Raw genomic sequence first — 20,540 nt, 5'->3', positions numbered from 1 at the left:
TTCAATGAGATTTTGTCAGATAGAGGAAGAAAGAAGCCTCCTAACCAACAGATATCCCATATCATAATCCAGGAGCAACTGTGATTTGTCAGGATTAATTTCTGCCTTGGTTTTTTGACTGTCATTAATTCATTTAATTTTCCTTCTCAGGATGGAGAAGTACATATGAATGAGCTGAAAAATGGGAACACAGAAATGTTCTGGAACCCAACCAGTGAAGTGCGAAGGCAGAGACTAAAGCGCCACATTGTGCTGTTTGAGGAGCAGATGGACTTTGAGTCAGAGAGGTAGGGAGCTTGTGGAACATCTCACTACTGTTTCTCTCCTGGGAGCAGGGTTCTGATCAACAGGCTCTTCCAATTCCTCAGCACAGTCCTGGAAAGGCAGTGACCTGCTTTGTCAGCACATATTACCTATCAGTTCACATGTTTCTTTCCACTTATTAATTCTGGAGTATTTCAGTGAAGTACAGCTCTGAAATAGACCTGGGCTGAAAAATCAGCTTAAAATAGCAATTCCCTTGGACTTGAGAGATCTCTGTAATTGCTGAAGCGTTTTATGAAGGGGCATCATGATGTCATCCTGAGGTTGGATATCTTGTTAAGAAGGCTTATTTCAACCACAAGCTCTTAAAGTAGATGTAGGAGTTGTGGAAAGTCCTGGCATCCGCAGAACAGTACTTTGAACCACATAACAGGATTTTATGAATGAATGTAATTAAACAGATGTTTAACCCTGCCTCATAATCTCAGCTGAGATCTCCAATGCAATCTGCACCAGGCTTTGTAGGGTGGTCTAGGTTGCCTAAAAATGTAGTTCTGGCACATAACTTAGTGTCGTGGTTTGACCCTGGCTGGATTCCAGGTACCCATGAAAGTCAGCCACTCTCCTCTGCAGCTGGATAGAGGAGAGAAAATTTAAGGGTTCATGACTTGAGATAAGGACTGTGAGAAAATAGCCATCAGTTACCATCAAGGGCAAAACAGGCTCAACAATAAAATAAATTTATTGCTAAAAAATTCAGCCCAGGTTAGTGAGAAGAAAAGTAAGCCCCTAAAACCACCTTCCCCCCACCCCTCCCTCCCTCACAGCTCTACCTCTTCCCCCAGTAGCACAAGGAGACAGGAGGGTTTCAGTCAGTTCATCACCCATGGCTTCTCCTGCTGCTCATGGAGAGGAATCCTTCATTGCTGCACTGTGGAGTCCCTCCCACAGGAGACAGTTCTCTGTTAACTTCTCCAACATGGCTCCATCTCATGAGCAGCAAATTGCTGCAATGTGAGTCCAATCCATGAGCAGCAGTCCTCCCCAGACTGCTGCAGTGTGGGTCATTCTTCCATGGGGTCATTCACGGAAGGCTGCTCCAGTGTGGGCTCCTCTCTCCATGGGCCTCCCACAGGGTCACAGCTTCCACTTAGGCATCCACCAGCTCCAGTGTGGGTCTCCTCCATGGGCTATGAGTGGATCTCTGCATCTCTGTGGATCTCCATGGGCTGCAGGGCGACAGCCACTTCATCATGGTCCTTACCACAGGCTGCAAAGGAATCTGGGCTCTGGCACCAGAGACACTTCCTCCCCCTCCTTCTGCACTGACCTTGGTGTCTGCAGGGCTGCTCCTCTCACATGTTCTCACCCTACTCTTCTCTAGTCACAGTTAAAACTCTGCCACAACCTTTCTTTTGATTTCTTCCTCAGCATGTTATCACAGAGGCATTACCACCATCCCAGCATTGGCCAGCAGCATGTCCATATTTGGAGCCATCAGGACTCTGCCAGATGTTGTGGAAGCTTCTGGAGCTTTTCACAGAAGCCACCTCTGTAGCACCCTTTTGCCAAAAACCAGGTCATGCAAACCCAATACACTTAGGAAATGGAAGGAATGAATAATGCACACGGTACAGTTGTTGAGCAAGAGCATTATATGTTGAGCTAAGTTATGCGGAGCTGGCTGGCTTTAAACAAATTAGTTGTGCTTCCTCTGCACTCGGGTCAGGCAGCACCAGCCAACATCCCAAGCGAGCACATGCAGTTGCTGCCGGGCTCTGCATTACATTGTCCACTTCTCTGTGGACATTTGATTTTGGTGTTGCATCACATCACCCTAAAAAGATTCCCCTTTCTATAGGTAAAGAAAGGGAATGCATGAAAATAAAAACACGTGAAGATTTAGTTTGGACAGCAGTGGGCATTATGGGCAATAAAGTCTGTATTTGTTACTTACAGAGCAGATTTGTTAACTCTGCAGAGCAGAGCAGACTGCAGTAGATTTATCTCTTAATCTTCAGAAGATCCTTTTAAAGGAGAAGCTTGGTCTTATGGGGAAAGAATTTCCAGTTCTCTGTTTACCAGAGTTTATGGCCAGAGCTGACTCCCTTTGCTGCATCAGAGATTAATAATAATACATGCATCTGAGGGAAGGCAGCAAAAGGGAAAGTTACAGGAATCCCTAACAGACATTCCACCAAAGTCCTTATTATGCTGACAGTTGCATGTATAAATTGTCATCTAATCCAGGTTATATTCTGCCTAAATTGTTTAGTCTTCCCTGTAGTGCTGAAAATCGTCTATTTTCACAATAGCTGGAGAATCTCTGAAGCTCATACTGTCATGCAGCCCACCATGGAGTGTCTCATTGTCTCACACATGCAGCTCTTGATGGAGTAATTTACCTTTGTCAAACAATTTTGTGCTGTCCCTTTAAGGCTCATAGAATTAGGGGACTCACTCTTTACACCACTGCATTCCTTAGGACAGGCTTTACACTACCACAGCATTTTCTCTGGCTATTATTTCATTCCTCCCTCCCTGACTCTCATCACTGAGTTTCCTTCCTTTGTTTCTGGGAGAAAAGATCTATACACAGATATAGGGGTGTGACTTGCTAAAAATGAAAGGAAGGCATTGCTCTACATTCAGTTAATTATCTAAGAGGCTGCATTTTTGGAAGTGTTGTGTTAATGTATAATGATAGAAATATAATGAAAGCTTCAGGATCACTTTTAAATTAAGAGCTTCACAGCAAGCTCCAAATTAAATGCAGTAATGAATTCATCTTCTAAATGACGGACAGGTGTTTTGTGGAGCTGGGAATACTGGAACAGCCTGGATGTCCTGTGCACATTCTAAGCACTAAAGCATACAGTAATGTTTTGGGAGGGCTAGCTGCTAGCCTCAGAAGTATTTCTAATCTGACGTGAAGATTAAAATGCTCTGATTAGAGGAACTGTGGAGAGGTTGATCACAGCTTGGCTATAGTAAAAAAAGAAAAGATTTTTCTCTGGTAGAAAGCAGATGCTCTCCCCAGGGCAGATGCCTGATGAGAACAGCTCATATGACAGATCACATATCCTTTGGCAGCTGCAAACAGGTGTAAGTGAAAACCTGTGTTCATGCTTGCAGCTTGTGAGCACGAGGACGTGCTTGTTGCTTGTGGATTGATTCTGCTTCCGACAGATCTGGTTATAAATCCTATATAGGAGGTGCACATGCCACTAAGAGATAGGCACATAAATTCATTTTCCAGTGCTTCTAAATTTTAAATATAAAGCCTTTGTTTTGGGGATAGACCTTGGCACAAAAGGTTCTAAGCAGAAATGCCTGAAAGGATGAGGCGCAGAACAGATTTCCATCAGTCACCTCTAAAGAGGCCATGGATCCCAGTGAGTTGAGCACAAATTCCTTAGGATTCAAACAGACAGCACTGAAGAATTTAATAATGGTTGTAGGTGATGTTATCTAAGAGAAAGTTCCTTCAGCAGGTCACTCATACAGCATTCAGTGTTGCCATTCTCAGTTCTTTTAATTTACAAGCTAAAACAGAGCCTGAGCAATCCTGGTACAGTTCCGCTTGAGTATCAATAGACCCTACAAGTTTCTTCTCTAAAGTTCCAGCTTGCAAAATACATGGTTGGTTCTAAGGTGGTTTAACTTCCTTCCTGGATTATTCCTAGGCTTTGGCAGCATGTTACCAGTGCAATAAACAAAGGTGATCAACACAAGGCGACGCAGGAGAAGTTTGTGCTAGAAGAGGAACAGAGGAATGCCGCCCGGGAGCGGAGGGAAAGCAGCGTGGAATGGAAACCGCTGCTGTTCCGGCACGATGCTGGGACCAACGAATGGCACTACAAATACGAGGAGTGAGTGCTGGGCTTGGGGTTCCCAACACATCTCGCTGCCTGAGTTCCCAGGGATGCAAGCAGGGCTACAGTCCTGCAGTTGGAGCCCTGCCATTCCCCAAAACTATGTCCCGAACTTGTCCTGTCTGAGCTCCATGTCATCACTAGAATACATATTCATGATACTAATTGGGATTAGTTGGAAATGGGGGCTTGGCAATGGAAAATTCACAATGCCATTGATATAAATTTCTATTGCTGCAATCAAGTGTGGAATCATTTAGCAGAGGTTTTCTGCACTGTTCAGAGCAGAGTTAACAATTGTGCTTTCCTCCCCTGGGCAAGAAGGGCAAAGCCTCTGGAGACTGAACCCCCTCACCTATTGCAAGGAACTGTGAATGTGCAAGGAACTACCTGTTAGCCCTGTCACTGCATCTGGAAAGTCTGTCTACTGTCAGGGCTGATTGACTACCCTGATGCATGTGGAATTAGTGTATTGGGCTTAACACACCTAATGGGGGATTCTTGCTTTTCTGATGAATTTTTTTCATTTGATCTCAAAAGTCTAAGACCTTGGGATCCTTTGAATGACATTGCCCAATTTGAGAAGGATGGAATACTTCAGACACTGGAACGACACTTATCCACAAGGATGTCAAACCACAAAGCAACATGCATAAACAATCAAATTACACATCACAAGGTAAAAAGCCTGTTTTGGGGAATATAATATTCTTTATGATTGTTTAGATACAAAGCCCTTTTCCTACAGCATTTCCATGTAAGCACAGCATGGGCTGAAAGTTTTGCTTTGGATAAATACAGCTTGTGACCATAGACCTGCAGTATTATACCATCATTAGCTCCGAAGAATTGTAATTACTGATTGACCCATTCTATCAATTTTGGCATTTTTCTTCCACCCAATGTTAGTGACAGTGACTCTTACACTGAATTTTGCACATGACTAAGCTGAACTTCACTGTTCAGTGTTTCCAAAGAAGAAAACTTCCCACTGGTTTTGTAGTTCACAGCTGAGATCCCCTGACTTCAATTTCAGTCTTTGCCATCAGCCTTTATCACTCTCTCTCAGACAAGACAAGTCTTTCGATCCTTTCCTTTAAACAGAGATAATACTCCCCTATTTCAGTGCTTTCATCTTTGGAGCAATATATGTCATTCATAACACACTTTGCAAATGTAAAGCTGCTAAACTAGCTAAGTATAACCCATATTACACCGAAAAACCTGTATCTTACTATGTACATAGGCTTCTATAATACCCCACATCTGAATGTCTCTTATTCAGTGAGGAAGCTGAGGTTCATAACTGCTTTTCAGACCCTGTAGTGAGAAGTTTGAATCAATGTGTTTGGTTTGCTCATCTGAGAGAGAGGGAGAAACTTTCCAAAGTGCATAAAGAAACTAGGCATAAAAATTCTGTGATGTTTTGATCCTTTGTGCACCTTCTGAAAAATCTTTGCTGGGGAATTTGATTCTAATTTTTTCTTCTTTTCCAACTTCCTCTTACATACCTGGCCAAGTTGGGTACACAACTCAGCAAAGGAACTATAAGGTTCATCCATAGTATGTGTCAGTTAAAGCTACAAGAAGAATAATTTGGATAGGTGTCTTAAGAATGTTGTCATTTGGGGAAATGCTTCTGTATGAGGCACATGTATAAATATCCTTAAGTAGCTGCCAGAGTCCAACTATGAGGAGTTGCTGGGAAAGCAATCAAACTTCACAATCTCACATATATTTCCCAGCAGCCCAAATTGTTTTGTTTAAAGCAAACACACACATCTTCAGTGTGATAGAGACTGAGTCACTTCTAATCCCTGTTTCATCCAGAGGTCTGCCAAAGACTGCAGGCGCCGCAAAACCAGTGATCAGCCGTCCAACCACAGCCAGAACACAGAGAGCAGCTGTTCAACACCAGAGTCAGTGCAGGAGCTCTCAGATGATGATGGCAAGTATTTTGGTGTCACTGTATCAGGCTTTAATGTTCTTCCCGTGGTACTTTAATTCTTGAGCCAGCCCTGGGGCATTTCCTGGCCCAGTTAATACCATGGGCCAACAGCCCACAGGCAGCACAGGGAATGAATGTATTGCTTTTCTATTCTCTATATGGGCTGTTTCTCTTTCTCCCTTACAACAAGGACTTCCCAGCTCCTGGCAAATTTGGAAAAATACACTGACATTCCAGTCAACACATAGGAAACAGGCTGTGTTTCTCTTTTCTCTGCCTTTGTTAGAGGTGACCTTGAGTGCTTGAGAGAGGGGACAGCACTCCTTTCTCCTCCCCTCAGCTGGGGAGTATTGTTTCCTTAGAGCTAACTGGGAAGCACCTGAGCCAGAGCCAGAGTCACAGAACCTGTTACAGTGGCCTGGGTCTTCTGGGTGGAAGATTCTGTTCCCTGTCTCCTTTTCCCCCTGTTTCCTCCTGAAAGTGTCCCCCCTAGCAGTGACAACTAGATCACACCCACACACTCGCTGTGTTGTGTTTCATCACTACCACCAGAATGGTGATGCAGAGCATAATTGTCATTCAATACTTTGCCACAGGGTTTGAAAGCCTGTGCACTCAGTGTGGGAAAGAAATGAATCACCTGAAGGAAATTCACTCAGCTGTCTTATCCCTACAGAAAGCCCAACAGGACATACACAGGTAACCATTTTCTGTCATGAATCAATGATTTTAATGGGCTAAAGATAATTCTGGCATTTAACTGCTTACTGTGGTCTTTGGAATGTCTCTGTGAGCTGCAGGAGTGCAGTTCAAGTTGCTGCAGATAAAGTAACCAATTAACACACCAGAAAGACAAACCCATGATCTGCTTGAAACAGTGAGGAGGAAATCTCTTCCTCGTAACACTCTCTTTGTGGGCAAAAAACATCACCTCAGCATGTTACATAACACGAGGTACTCCTTACTGAGAGGGGCTGGGCTAAAAATAAATCTCTGCCCTGGCTAAAAATAAATCTCTGCCAGGCAGGAATGTGTGAAGTCTCCCTTCTGGCTGAGCGTGTTAGTAATTTCCTCAGTTTGCTATAGAGATGCAGGGGTATGGTCTGAAAAACTGGGCTCAATGGTGAAAAGCACTAAGCTCCAGTTTTTTGTACAAATTTCTGGTTGCTATCTGAGGGAAGCAGTAACCACACCTGCTGCTGACAGTGGGCTTTGCCCTGCAGACTCCTGTGGGGAGGTCTTAGCTGCTTAACTTCTGCTCCAGGGAGCCCTGCTGATTCCCCTCTGTGTGAGGAGTATTACCCAGCCCTCCCAAAGCTTCAGTGAGGTGGGATCACACATGAGGCCTACTATTTCTGGATGCCAGAGGCATTGGTGATAAGGTTTTAGCTTCACTGCAGCTCCTGGTGGTGTCCAGGGCAGGCCTTGCATTTGTGAAGGCTTGGGCTTAGGTTAACCTCACAGGGTTATGAGTGGGTGCTGGATGAAGAGATTTCTTGGGGTTTGTGCCCTTCCCGTGCCAACCAGCTGCAGCCAGATGCACTAATCTTCCTGTTAAAAAAAGGGAGGTAGAGTCTTTGGGGGCACACCCCTGAAGGTGTCACTAAATACAGGGATCCCTCCTGGTGTGGAAGTTCTGGGTATGCACGCGTGGGAAGGCACACCTCTCTCCAACACACAAATAACCATATTGCTTTCTTTTGCAGAAACCTCAGTGTTCTGAACAAAAAGTCCTTCCACAGGAAGGCCTCTTCTGAAAGCTTCCTCCTGGACTCTCGCTGTTGGTTTCTCCTCTGCATCTTTCTTACGTGTCAACTCTTCATTAATTATGTCTTCAAATAAAATCACTACGTTTGGCAGCAATAATGATCACTGGCTGCAGGAGGGGGCTGCTCACACAAGGAGCTCAGCGAGGCACCAAAGCACTTTAGAACCAACACGGCAGAGGTGGAAGGAAGTGGAAAAACGCAGTTAAAAAGGGACCTAGGAACCTGCAAAACTTTGTTCCTGCAGATTATGTCATTTTTGCCTTTTACATGTACATCTTCAAGGACCTCTTAACCTGTATGGGCCTTAATGCTGAAGCCAAATGTAGCTTTAATTGTGCAATTTGTTTTCTATGTTTTGTCATTTTCTGATGCAATTAATAATTACCCAGCAGTATTGGTAACCCCAAAATGGTAATCACCTCAACATTTTGGAAAAGTCACGATGGCCTGGGCCATAGCTCCAGGAGTGAGGAAGAGTAGTTGTGGAGCTGTAAAGAACTGATGTCCATGGTGCCTGTCCGGCTGCCTTTAATTACCGGAGGGAGAACACTTGGTCCAAAAAAATCCAGCCCCGGGATATTGAGTCATGATGTGTTTAGTCAGCCCGTGCAGAATGAGATCTCAGGATGTGTTTTATTTTCCAATTCACAGAGACTGTAAATATACACAATTTCCTAGAGTCATTCTTCTTTAGGAAATGGAAGTATTCACTGAAAGCTCCTTGTCTGGTTATGGAGCTGACTGGTGTCCTGGGTCTGGCCCCTCGAGTGTGATGTCAGACACGCACGCCTGTTTGTAAAACCCAATCACTTATTATTATTGTTATTATTTGCTATATGGCTGTTTTATAATATCACACACTAGCATTGTAGAGAGAAATCCACTGCCCCAGCATAGGTGAGAAGGATGGGAGCGATGTAGGTGTATGTGTGTTCGGTCTTAGGCACATTTATTGTCAAAGGTCAGGAAAGAGGGAGGGTTTTGCCACTGCATTGTTCAGCCATGTTAATAGTCTTCCTATTTTACACCATTTTTAAAAGATTTGCAATATTTTCTGTAGACTGCAGACAATACTAAGCCTTTCTTTTCTGGCCTGAAGTAGTTCCAAGTGGTAAGTACTGCTATATATATAAGCCTTAAAATACTTAGTGGTGGTGCCAGTCTGGGCTATCTTTCAATGTAAATGTTTCCAAATTTTAAGTACATTCCTCATCATATTCCCCAGTTAGGGGAAACCTGTTTGTGCTTGGTATGTTGAAATAAAAATACACACAACTTTCAGTGGCAGTCTATCTGACAAATTATTTTTGGGTTTGTGTTTGATAGTGTTCTACAAGTAAACCACTTTTTAGAGGAAAATTTACAGGAAATTACCTCCAAGAATGTCAGACCTGGGCTATAAGTTAGAACAGGAATAGCAGTTTGATACCCCTCTGGCTGAAATTGTCAGAATTTGCCTGAAATTGTCTTCTAATTGTAGCGACTTCCACAGAAAGAAAAGTGGTTCTCTTGTTTTTCGTTGTTGCACATGCAAATGTACAAACTTGTTTTGGAGTTAGGAAACCTTTATATTAAGGACTTGTGGATAGTGAATAGATTGTTCCACAGAGAGAAATGCAGCTCTCTGATACGAACAGGCAGGGTAAGAGCCAGCATCTGGAAGGTGACATTCAAGAAACTAATCACAAATAGTTAAGGGTGAAAGTGGCTTTTTTATTAGCAAAAGTCTCCAGAAAACCAAAGTATTCTTCATCTTGAGGAAACATCCTTGAAGAATATCCACATTATTGATTCAGATTGGGTGCCTTTTTGAAGGACGTCATCCTTGTCACTCCTACTGGGCAAGTCTGGCCCGTGTCACATGTGGAGTAAAACTCAGTGAGAGGGGGTTGCCTCTGCCTGCTGGGCTATGTCAAGTTCTGCATGCAGCCTCAAAGTGTTTGCTCCTGTTTGGATACATCCAAGTGTTTAGATGTAAAACTGTGAAAACACATCCACTAATCTCCTTTGAACACTTCAGCAAGTCAGCACATCTCTGGCCTGTCAGCAAAGTCTTCCTCATCACACTCATCCTGCTTTGGACCATGTGTTTAGTTATGGATAGGAGCCTCTCTACTTCTGTAGGGCTGTTTACATCCCTTGGGTACAGCTGTATCCTGGCTTTGGGAAATAGTTACCAAACAGAAGAAAAAAAAATTAAAAAACAAAAACAAAACAAACAAACAAAAACCAAACAAACAAACAAACAAAACCCCCCCAAAAAACCAAAACCCAATCCCTCCTGAACCAAAGAGAAACAGTGCTGAGCTGAAAGACCTCAGTAGGTGTCAATATGAGTGCTGGAAATCGTGTGGATTATTTCCATTTTACCAAACTATGCACCCACAAAGATTTCACTAGGAATTGTGACTGCAGTTGAGTAAAATAAACGCTGCTACCACAGGAGCAGTGGTTCAGTGAAAGAAACTATCAACCTACACAAAGAGGAAGAGTTTCCAACATTTAGGGCTGCTGCCACAGAGGATTAAAAAGTAATCCAAAAAGGAACAGCCTATGAATCATTGTGCCATTAATTTTAATCGAGTTTCAACATCTGGAGGTGAATGTTCCTACATGCCAGTTACATGTACATGGGAAATGAAAAGTTTTCTTGAGGAAAATCGTGGCCAGAAACGCTATTTCTCTGGGAGGAGTAACTGCTGAGGAGAAACGTAAGAACTCGTTTAGGGCTTTAGAAAACACAGTTCCAGGCACTCCGTTTGCACACTGGGAAAATTCTCCTTACAGCCTTTCCCTCTGCTTTTTGTGATCAGGGTGGACATTCTCCCAGCAGGTGAGGATAGATGAAGAAACAAATCAGGCGATTTTTTGCCCGCCCCGCCTTCTCCTTTCACGCCGTCCCGCCCACCCCCCCCACTCGGGAATAAATCGGCGACTCCCGGGCAAATGGTCAGAGCGATGGGTGTCACGATGGGAGCCGGGCGAGTCGTGGGGCTGCTGCTGGTGAGTGCCGCGTGGGACTCTGACCTGTGGGAGCCTCTGGCTGGGGCCGCTGCCTGCCGGTACGGGCTCGCCCCCGCCTGCCCGCAGCCAGAACCCGAATTCTGCCTGTTGAGGGGGGAAATAAATCTTCCTCCAGGTCTAGCGTGAGGGAGCCTTGTGGGTTTGTCTATCTTTTTCTTCGTCGAGAGACTTTAGTAACTTTGCCGAGCTTTTTCTTCGTGTTTGATGTCTCGGGACACTTGCGGCTGCGCTACTGCCGTGAGCCCAGCGCCCTTAGGGATGGTAACCTGTAGTACATCACCGCATTCCTTCCCACCGCACTTGCAGCCGCCTTTCCTCCTAGGGCGGGGGAAAAAAAGTTACAAGTCAAGAGTGGGGTTTTTTTAACAGTGCTCAGGCTATTTAACTGTGAAAGTGGAAGTTTTCTCACCTTCCCACGGTTATGGGGAAGACTTCTAGTCTACCGGGGCGAGAGTTTAAAGAGCGGGACCCTCTTGGTTTTGCTTTGCTAGGCTTGGCTTTGCTAGGAATTTGCCCGCTAGTGGCAGTCAGTGCCAGGGAGCTCGGCGGCCGTCCCTTCCCCTCTTCCTGCATTTGTTCTAGATACATGGCTCGTGTGCGTCTTGCAAGGAATGTGACTCAGGTGTCCTGGACCGAGCCTGCGCTCGCCTCCCTGGAAAGCGCTGGGAGGCTCTGCAGGAACCCTGGCGAGGAGTGAGGAGCCTGCACGGTTCTTCCTCTTTAAAAAAAAATGTTAATGACTCGGCTTGTCCTCTGCCTAAGATTAGAGACAGTGAGTCATATTGGAGGAGTGTGGGGCGTTTCCTCAATTTTGCAGGAGCAAGAGCACCGATTCTGATGAATTAAGAAGGCGGAGGAAGGGAGAAACTAATCACTTGCACACCGCAGAAACTTTGGTGTCTGCAGTTCAACTGCAGTGAGCTAGTGAGGAGAAAACAGAAGTTTGTATGGAGGCAGGAATGTGTAGCAATAGTTGCCTAAAACCCATCAGCCACTAACTGCATGGTGCTGCTTTAACCCCAGCTTTGTGATGGCAATTACTGATGTGAGCAGCACTTAGCAGAAATTAGTTTGGGTTTCCTCTGTGGCTTCCCATAAACTTCTGAATATGTTTCCATGTCCTTACAAGTTAATCTCCCCAAGATAGTTATCCTCTCCTGGGAGGATGAATCACTCAAGAGCCCTGTTTGCCTCCACTGCAGGTTGTGCTACTGATGATACCTGGAGCCCAAGCGAAGTGTGGGGAGAGAGAATACTCTCATGAAGGTCTCTGCTGTGTATTTTGTGAAGCGGGTAAGACTGAGCAGTTACAGCTGACAGCTATTGTTTCTTACATTGCATCCCGTGAAAGTGTAAGCCTGGTTGGAGCTGTGATGTTGTCTTGGTGCTGTAAAGGCTGGGTTCCCTTGTCAAGTGAGAGCCCCTTAATGCTACAGGTGATGACTGGAAGTGGTGCTTTGACATCAAGCCAGGGAGCTTCTGCTTGTGGTTGAGGATAAAGTTTTTGAAGACAAGCGATTTAGCACTTTAACAGCAAGAACGGGCCATGGGGAATTCTGATATTCCTGTGTCTGTAGGCAAAACTTCAGTATGGTTTTGCTCACCCCTCCTTGTTCAATGTGTGCAGAGTTAACAAGCTTTGCACCTAGAAGCCTCTCATTAGTATCAGAAGCTTACTGGTGCATTTAGGTTGATACAAAGGAGAAAAAAGTTTATTGAAAGGACTTCTCCCTAGGCTTCCCCCATTTCTTCAGCAATGGTACCATCCACATGTGTCCCTGCCTGAGCAGCTGCAGTGACTCATCCTTGTCCCAGCAGATGCCTGCCTTGGCTGGGATCCCTTGTTTTGCACCTTTCCCTGTCTAAGCAACAAATGGTGGATGTGCCTCTGGGTGCTCCTGTGCCACTCAGTTCGTGTGGCCTGCAATTGATTTGCAAGGAAGGGTTGAACTCCCCCCAGAATTTTATGTTCTAATATCCTAGTTTAGCCCTTTGTCTGTCAAAAGATTCCCCTGGGATGGCTGCTGCCAGTTGTCTTCTTCCACAGGTACTTTTGTTGCTGATCACTGCAGTGTTTCGCATTTGAGAGGAAAATGTGACCCTTGCATGGAAGGAAAAGACTTTACTGCCCATGCGAATGGCTTGGAGGAATGCTTGCCTTGCAAACAGTGCAAAGAGGGTACATAACCTGATGAAATCTTAACCATTTTTCCCTTTTTAATGTGGAAAACCTGCTTTTTATTGAGCATATTGCAGTTAAAAGTAAATTGCCTTTATGGCCTGAGTATAATGTTTGTGCTTCCTAACTTATATTTTATTTTTAGGTCAGATAACTCTGAGACCCTGTACTCTGACACAGGATGCAGAATGCCAGTGCAAACATGGGTATTCCTGTGCTGATGAGGGCTGTGAGATGTGTCAGAGAAATAGTCAAATGTAAGTTTGAGAATAAGTCCCTGTTTTCCTTCTAGGGAGTGTTAGAGATGTGGCCCAGTCTGTGCCAATAGTTAACAGGTGTTGTCAGGCTGTGAATAATTGCCCTGCTCCTAAATGGCATTATTCATGCATTTAAATTTTAGGTCTCAAAACCTGTGATGTTGAGACCTAGAAAGACATGGACTTGAGTATCACTGTGCTTGCTGCTTAAGGCTGTAAACTTGAATTTTTTCATGTCTTCAGGTTGGTATTTCCCCAGAAACACACTAGAATGAACTTTCTAGCAGCCAGCACAAAATTTTAGGATGTAGAACTACCTATTGAAGGAAACTGTGCATGAATAATGCCTGTTCTCTGTGCGGTTTTGTTTGTTTGCGTTGGGTTTTTTGGGGTTTTGTTTTCCATTTTCCCCTCCACTTAGAAGATAACAGAGATAGCAGATAAATGAATTTTATCTTACAGTCTTAGATTGTTTAGAGGTGCACTTCTATCAAAGTTTATGCATATTCCATTCATGTTTCTAAGCTCTGTCTGAAAGAGAATCAGGTCTGGACAAAGCTAGGTGTTGCTCTGGAAATGTTGATACACCTTATGTTACCATCCACTTCAGGCATCCAGATGGGAAAGAAATCGCACCGAATTCCACTGATGCTACAGACCCGGGCTTACCCAATCAAGGTCTAGTACACAAATCTCACTCAGCTTTGTTTGTTGGGTCTGTTGGCTTCAGGCTAATAACACCAGAGCAGTCTGTAAAAGTGGTTTCAACTATTGTGACATTTCACAGCAGCTGCATTTTAGTTTGGGAGTTACTTGCTAAAGACAACTTGTCAACCTTGGGTTTCACGTGGTGAAAAGCTATGTGTGTTGCTAGGGCTCTTAAATTTGCAAGGGTGTTGCAGCTGGAAGTTATGGATAGTGCAAAGATGTTTACTGTGCCTGGAGTAGCTTTCTCTTCTGCCAGGAACACAAACTGTCCTTGCTGCAGCACCCAATGTCTGCTATCATCTTTTTCATACTTGTTTCCCCTTAAGTGTCTCTCCAGAAAACCTTGTAGAAGTTGTATTGCAGCTCTCTGCAGAATTCCCTGCTGCCTTTGGGGCGATGTGCACTGCAAACAAGTACTCACATGTTCAGGGCAGCTCAGAGTCCCAGTGCCTTCTCCTGGGTTGTTGTATTAGCTCTGGGCTTAGGTTTTACTCTAGGACAGCAAGGAATGTATTTTTGGGGGTCTGTTTCAGTACTAATTTTTTTTTCTTTGCAGGGAGGGAAGCCCTTGTTTGGGTTATTCCACTGATTGTGGTGGTGTTGTTTGGTTTGGGTTTGCTAATTGTTATTGTTAAAAAGCTGAAGAGTAATAAAGGTAACTGCTTGATTATTATCTGTGAAATTTGCTTTCCAGAGTTAGGCAAAATATGCACTATGGCTATCCCTGGTTCTTACAGGGGATCTAATTTAAGCTCTAGCTCATTTAGCACGTGATTGAAATTAGCAAGTCCTGTAAAATGAAGAGTAGCTTTGTTTGGTAAATAAAATGCATAATACTTAACTACGAGCTTTCTTATCTTGCTGACATATGCCTCTGCTTCAAAGCAAGATTATCATAAGGTCCTTAAAAAGGACTTCTCTAATCTAATTGCCTCTAATTGGCAAAGGGGAAAAACCTGTGTGTGGGTTCAGGGCATACTGTTTGCATGGGGCAAAAAGTAGCAGCTAATTAGATCACTAATTACTTTCACTATGTTTGGCTGCGGAGATCTTTCTCCTACAAATCGGTACCTTTTAGTAATTTGAACCTCCTAATGTGACTGTTAGGTTGTTAAGTCCTGTGTGAATTTATTTTTTAGTAGAAACTCAGCTGTTTTACTTGGAAACTTCTATTTCTACTATTGCAAATTAAAGTATTTTTGCTACTCGTGTGGTTAAAATAATACTGAGAATTATTCTGAATTTTAATTGCTAAGTTTGTTGAAATCACATCTTACTGATTGTATTGCAGTAAAGACAGTTTCTGCCTTTTCTTCTGTATTGCAATAGCCTACAAAAATGCTAGGAAACAAAAACTGGAGTAGAGGAGGCTGCAAGAGTAGCTTAAAAGCCAAACTGCATCTTGTGGTCTGCATTTTGTTAAGCAGGACTCTTCTCTGTATTAAGGCACAGGGTTTGTGCTGTTGGTGGAAGCTAAGGGTAGTACTGTGGTGAAATGTATATCAGGCCAAAGAAACTAATTGGCTTTTAAAAGCTTTTACTGTTACACAAGTTTCTATTGCATGTAGGTCTTGTGTGAATTCAGCCATGTTTTTAAGTTGCTGCCGTTCCTGTAAGTTTCTTAGGCACTTATTTTGTTTTTCAGCTTCCTCAACTGATAAAGATGCAGAGGGAGGTTGGGTAAGTATGTGATGGATCAAGTGTTTCATCTCAGTCTTAATTGTTCAGAGCCTGGTTGCACCTGATACATAGATAGCCCTCAATGTTTGTCTCATTGTAGATCCCTGGTCAGATGTGTTCCTGTGTCAGATGTGATGCAAGAAGCTGTGATTCGTACAAGGTCAGATATTAATTAGCAAGTGCCTGATGCATTCAATAGCTGCATGTGTCTGCTGCAGTTGGCCTTGTCAATACTTGTAAACTACTTTCAGAGCCTGTGACCAGGATGCTTTGGAAGCAGGGAAAAAACTTGGACTAGCTGCAAGTTATCACTTCAGACTGTCTCCAAGTGATACCTTGATACAATTAATTTTTTTTTGCTGCTTCACACATGTGTTCCCCAACTGATGGCAGCTATTGTTTACCTGCATTGTGGTGTCTGGGATCTCACTGCATTGTGACTACAATTATTTGTTCATAAGACTTAACCACTCCTGATCCAGTCAAGTGATTGAGTCTTCCTGCCTTTGGGGTCATGCCACAAGCTACAGACCAGGACCTGACAGGCTGAATTCTTGGTCCTAAGCAGTCCCAGAAGAGGAGGGGGTGGTCTGCTCAGGGCTTGGAGCATGCCAGTTCCCGAGTACATTCCTAAAAAGGACTTATCCAGCTGAGGCTGGCTGCTGGCATGTGTTCCAACTTGAAGCTGGGTATACCTCGGCATCCTATATTCAAACACTATTTGAGAACCTTACTGCTTGAGTCTGAAAAAACCTATTGCTAGTCTAGCATTCTGCAAGATAAATACAAAACTGGGCAAAGTAAATACAAGCTGGCTTGAGCTTCTCTGGTTAGAAACTACATCCCTACCAGCACCACAAGGCAAAAATGAGCTCAGTCTTAATTTTCCTCATCAAGACTAACCTTTGTTGTGTAAAAATATCCTGACTGGTCTCACAGCACTTTTTTCTCCCTGGAACTTATCAATGCATTACCCACCCAGTGTATGCAGTTTTGTTTAATGTTACTAATAAGACATTTTGAGTAATTAAATGCATTTTAATTATGTCAAAAATACTTGAAAACTGAAGAAACAATTGAAAGAGATGTTCAAAGGCTCACCCTAAACTCTGCTCTTTTTCTTTTTAAGGTCCATAAGTGGCTCAAATATGTCAAACACCCTGAATTTTTTGTTGGATTGTGTCTCCCCTCACATCCTGGCCAGATTTGCAGCACTTCATCTATTTGTAGAAGCTGATGAAGAAGTGTGACAAAAAACCTGGTCAAAATGCTGTAGCATAGGAATAGGCGAATATAACATCTCTTTAATTTGAATAAAATGATTGTAGAATGATGCAGCTACAAATTGCTGCACGGCGCCACTTCTCTCATGTTAGAGCTGTCATAGGCAGATGCAAGGTCTGCACTTGGAGTGCTCATGCTGCTGCAAGAGGTTATTTGCTAAGGAGAGTTACACTGATGCAGTTCTGAGACTGAGTACTTTGACACCTACACACCTTCCCTTCCAAAGAACCAGTGAATTCATGCTGCTCTAATGCCCCCTAACAACTGCTGATATTGAATAGGTGGTGCTGGATTTTGAAACAAAATGTCAGCCATGCTGTGCTCTTCCAGTCACTTGTTTTCCTGTTTAAGAATTAGCCTGTATAAACAAGATCAACTTCTTTAATGGGCTTATACCCTTAAACAGAAAGTGCTTTCAGTGAGAATGATGTAAAACTATCTCTGTGACATATAGGGGAGGGTTGTCCCTCATGTCCCTGCTTATGCATATTGTTCATGTGGTGGTGTCACCTGTGTGTCACTGTCTCTGTGCAAGCAGAAAGCATGCTGCCTTATGCTTACAAAGGGCCTGTACCTTAATAAACACAAGTCTCAGGGGCAGAACATGAACTCCTCATCCTCATTTCCACATGTAGAAAAAATATTCCTAAAACTTGCTAGCTTTAGCACTACCTGTCATGCTGGGCATGCTACTCTGCTTTGTGCTTGTACTGTTCATGCTGCACTGGTGCTGTACTACCTGGCTATGCTTGTTTAATGAATTGATAAGGCTAAAAATGAAGGGAGCCTTTCTTGCTGGCTTCCTTCCTTATCCCCTCACAAAAGCTATGTAAGGAACATGGGTGCTCACAGGCTTCTTTCAACTGATTATAGTTTGTGAATCTGCCAGGGAAAGCCATTCCAGCTAGAGGTCGCCCAAGTTAGTGCAGATCCATGGAGCTGACAGGCTACTTGGTAACACTTCTGAGCATCAGCCTTGACACAGCCATGGGCTTGGGGCCCCTGGTGCTCTTTAGTCAGCTCAGATGCAGCAAGGCAATTTAATTCCCTCCTCTGTTAGGAGGGATACCTACCTTCTGTACTCAGAGATGATGAAGCAGCAATCCCCATCAGTAAGAACATTAGGAAAAGTTTCCTGTGGTGGTTGTGCAGGTAACTTGTGAGACTTACCTTGCAGTCCAGTGGGTACAGAACAACCACAGAGGTGGAAAGTCAGGCTCTGAAACCATTTGAATTCTAATTCTGTGGAGGCTGTAACTTTGCCAAATTATCAGCTTTCCTTTTATTTCTCTGACATCTGGTTACTTCAAGTATTGTCTTTTCTTTCCCTAGAAGAAAATAGCAGAAAACAGTGTGGTTTCTGAGCAGGGCACTGTCCTGTGCAGGAGCTGGAAATGCTGTATAACAGTGTGGTTGAGGACTGCTAAATCCTCATTGGCAGCAAAACCTGTCCAGAATTCTGCTTTTCAGCAGAATGCCCTATCTAATTTTCCAAGTGGAACTCCAGCAAATTGTAAGAAAAGGGTATGTGTGGGAAATTATAATTGTATTTTCTCTAATATAGGTATCCCTTTAGTTGAGCTTTTAACTATTCCTAGAGCTTTCAGGCAAAACAATAAAGTTTGCCTTAAAGACATATTAGGAAGTATGGGAAGTGATAGGCTGGAGGGGGGAAAAACTTCAATCCCTCATTTAATTTATTCTGCTTCTTTCATTTCCCTGACAAAAGTTACTCTTTTGGGATAGTAGCAAATGTTGCCTTGGAGCCAGTAGCAAGTTTGTTTCACCATGCAATTTTCTTTACACTGGTACTTTCAGGTCAGCTCTGAAATCTGCCCCCTTTTTTGCTGCGTGTGCTGTAAAAGCAAGCTGTCAAGTAGATAAAAAATAATAGTGAGTGAAGCACCCTGATTTGTTGGAGCAATGGTCCAACTTTGTATTACAGGTACAAGAAACAAGTCAGATTATTGTTAAAGATCTCCCTGAATGTGGTAAGTATTCCATAAATTGGCAGTACTCAGAATTTGGCTTTTTTTCCTGTTAATGTTAGTCTATCTAAGGAGTAGTATAAGGAGGCTAATGAATATTGCTTATAGCTATAAGGCTTCCAGTTTATTGGAAAATATGCTGAAGCAGGATTATTGCTGTATTTATAATCCCTGTGGTGCACTGTTCTACTTTGGAGCATGACTTTCCTGCATGGGAGTATAGCACAGTCATGATTTTAAGAATAAGAATGGTACAAATTTTTGAAAAATGTTTTAAAACAAGTCTGCATTGTGTCAGTGTACTCTGCTTTACTGAGTGAGGTGTAGGTCAGTGTGAGAGATCTCTCTGTCAAATGTCCCCTCACCTGGAAGAGCACATCAAACCTCCATACATCCACCTGTACCCAGCAAATTGTTGTGCTGGATGGCCAAGCCATGGGTTTTGCTCATGGTGGTCTCGGTGTGGCAAACCTACGCCAGCAGCATAGTGAAATGGTTAAAACTTCCTCCCCAGTAGCAGCCAACGAAGCCTTCTTCAAAACCACCCTTGCTGGATGGTGTCCTGCCTTAGGAGACCACTTCTGAGGCATGCACCAATACCTTTAGCTACTTTCAATACCACTTAGTAGAAAACTTGTTTGTCTTGCTGCTTCTTAGGTACCAAACCCTGCCTTGCTGCTGCTGTTTGGTCTGTGCAGGTATTGACTGAAAATTAAGGGGAAAGTATGTACGTGAGCCATGGAAAAAAACCCCTGTCTTCTAAAATCCAAGCTGATGTATGTTGTGTGTTTCTTCTTGCAGAGAGACCTTTGATGTCTTTATAAAGGAAGTACCACCTCAACAGTGGGAGCAGCTTATGAAAACTGTTCTACAGGAAAAATATATTGATGAAATTATTTCTAAATTTCCTAACAATAGAGAAGAGCAATCGCATCAGATGCTTCTCATCTGGAGAAACAGACTGGGAAAGAAACAATGTATCATTAAATTAGTGGATGCATTAAGGCATATAGGTGCCAAGGCTTAAGATGCCACATCAAGCACTTTAAAAAGTAATAACATTATAAATAAGGTAGAAGCTGAACATTAATGTTCATGAGGAACTGCAAAAATGTTCCTGTATATGTATGTGTGTCTTTGTCCTTTAAATGAGGGTGTCAGAAACTGCTAGTAGAAATGGAGTTGATATCCTCCTCACCTCATGCAGAGAGCCAGAAGAGATGCGACATCTTTGTTTTCATGTTTACGTGCCCTTCCTACCTTTGTGTTGTAAAACATTAAACTCAGGTGCTGGACACTCACGTGGGAGTCAGGAGCTCGGGCATCCCTTAGCGCGCGGCAATGCCCCCAACCTGGGCGGCGGGGTCTGCTGCTGTTTCTGAGGGAGTACTGTGATGCTTTAACTTCCAAAACGATTTTGTTTTGTATCGGACCGCTCAGCACCGTAATGTTCGAAGCACAACAATAAAATCCTGACCGAGACGGAAACTGACTCCGGGACTTTGTTCCGGCGACGGCGTCTCCGTCCTCGGAGCTCTTTAGGGAAAGGCGGGCGGCGACACTC

General features: G+C 43.5%; 2 protein-coding genes and 1 long non-coding RNA gene across 10 annotated transcripts in view; 2 read left to right on the top strand and 1 right to left on the bottom strand.

The window, feature by feature from the left end:
- Window positions 1-9,137, top strand: part of OSBPL5 (oxysterol binding protein like 5) — a 192,665-nt gene extending 183,528 nt beyond the window's left edge. For all 5 annotated transcript variants that reach the window (XM_040067124.1, XM_040067126.2, XM_040067125.1 and 2 more), the window contains exons 18-23: window positions 151-287; window positions 3,951-4,136; window positions 4,680-4,818; window positions 5,970-6,087; window positions 6,684-6,786; window positions 7,794-9,137. In XM_040067124.1, the coding sequence (XP_039923058.1) occupies window positions 151-287; window positions 3,951-4,136; window positions 4,680-4,818; window positions 5,970-6,087; window positions 6,684-6,786; window positions 7,794-7,929 (819 nt within the window). In that variant the 3' untranslated portion in view covers window positions 7,930-9,137. The remainder of the gene's footprint in view (window positions 1-150; window positions 288-3,950; window positions 4,137-4,679; window positions 4,819-5,969; window positions 6,088-6,683; window positions 6,787-7,793) is intronic.
- Window positions 9,138-10,795: 1,658 nt separating this feature from the next.
- LOC120754737 (tumor necrosis factor receptor superfamily member 26-like) lies at window positions 10,796-19,952 on the top strand. 4 transcript variants are annotated; one of them, XM_040068665.2, is made up of 11 exons: window positions 10,796-10,859; window positions 12,083-12,173; window positions 12,928-13,059; window positions 13,205-13,316; window positions 13,927-13,994; window positions 14,581-14,679; window positions 15,670-15,704; window positions 15,805-15,864; window positions 18,934-18,979; window positions 19,634-19,674; window positions 19,778-19,926. In XM_040068665.2, the coding sequence occupies exons 1-11, from the start codon at window positions 10,803-10,805 to the stop codon at window positions 19,787-19,789; spliced, it is 753 nt and encodes a 250-aa protein (XP_039924599.1). In that variant the 5' UTR covers window positions 10,796-10,802; the 3' UTR covers window positions 19,790-19,926. The 4 variants fall into 4 exon arrangements, with proteins under 4 accessions (XP_039924599.1, XP_039924600.1, XP_039924598.1 ...); XM_040068666.2 differs by lacking the exon at window positions 19,634-19,674 and having other exon boundaries at window positions 19,778-19,952; XM_040068664.2 differs by lacking the exons at window positions 18,934-18,979; window positions 19,634-19,674; window positions 19,778-19,926 and adding an exon at window positions 16,834-17,327.
- LOC120754739 (uncharacterized) lies at window positions 11,048-20,513 on the bottom strand. Its single transcript, XR_005701540.2, has 3 exons — window positions 20,279-20,513; window positions 18,159-18,316; window positions 11,048-11,198 (listed from the first exon to the last, which is right to left on the bottom strand). It is a non-coding gene; the product is annotated as an uncharacterized LOC120754739 (long non-coding RNA).
- Window positions 20,514-20,540: the final 27 nt, after the last annotated feature.

Source organism: Hirundo rustica, chromosome 6 (genome assembly GCF_015227805.2).
Source record: "Hirundo rustica isolate bHirRus1 chromosome 6, bHirRus1.pri.v3, whole genome shotgun sequence".
Taxonomy (NCBI): domain Eukaryota; kingdom Metazoa; phylum Chordata; class Aves; order Passeriformes; family Hirundinidae; genus Hirundo; species Hirundo rustica.
The sequence above is the reverse complement of the archived record's forward strand: the minus strand, read 5'-3'. Positions and strand labels throughout refer to the sequence as shown.

What these genes read in the sequence shown, in the direction of transcription:
- LOC120754737 (XM_040068664.2), top strand. Translation starts at nt 10,803, where the DNA reads ATGGTCAGAGCGATGGGTGTCACGATGGGAGCCGGGCGAGTCGTGGGG. An exon ending in GAGTCGTGGGGCTGCTGCTG is followed by an intron (nt 10,860 to 12,082) that starts GTGAGTGCCGCG and finishes CCTCCACTGCAG; the next exon opens with GTTGTGCTACTGATGATACC. An exon ending in GAAGCTGTGATTCGTACAAG is followed by an intron (nt 15,865 to 16,833) that starts GTCAGATATTAA and finishes TTTCTTTTTAAG; the next exon opens with GTCCATAAGTGGCTCAAATA.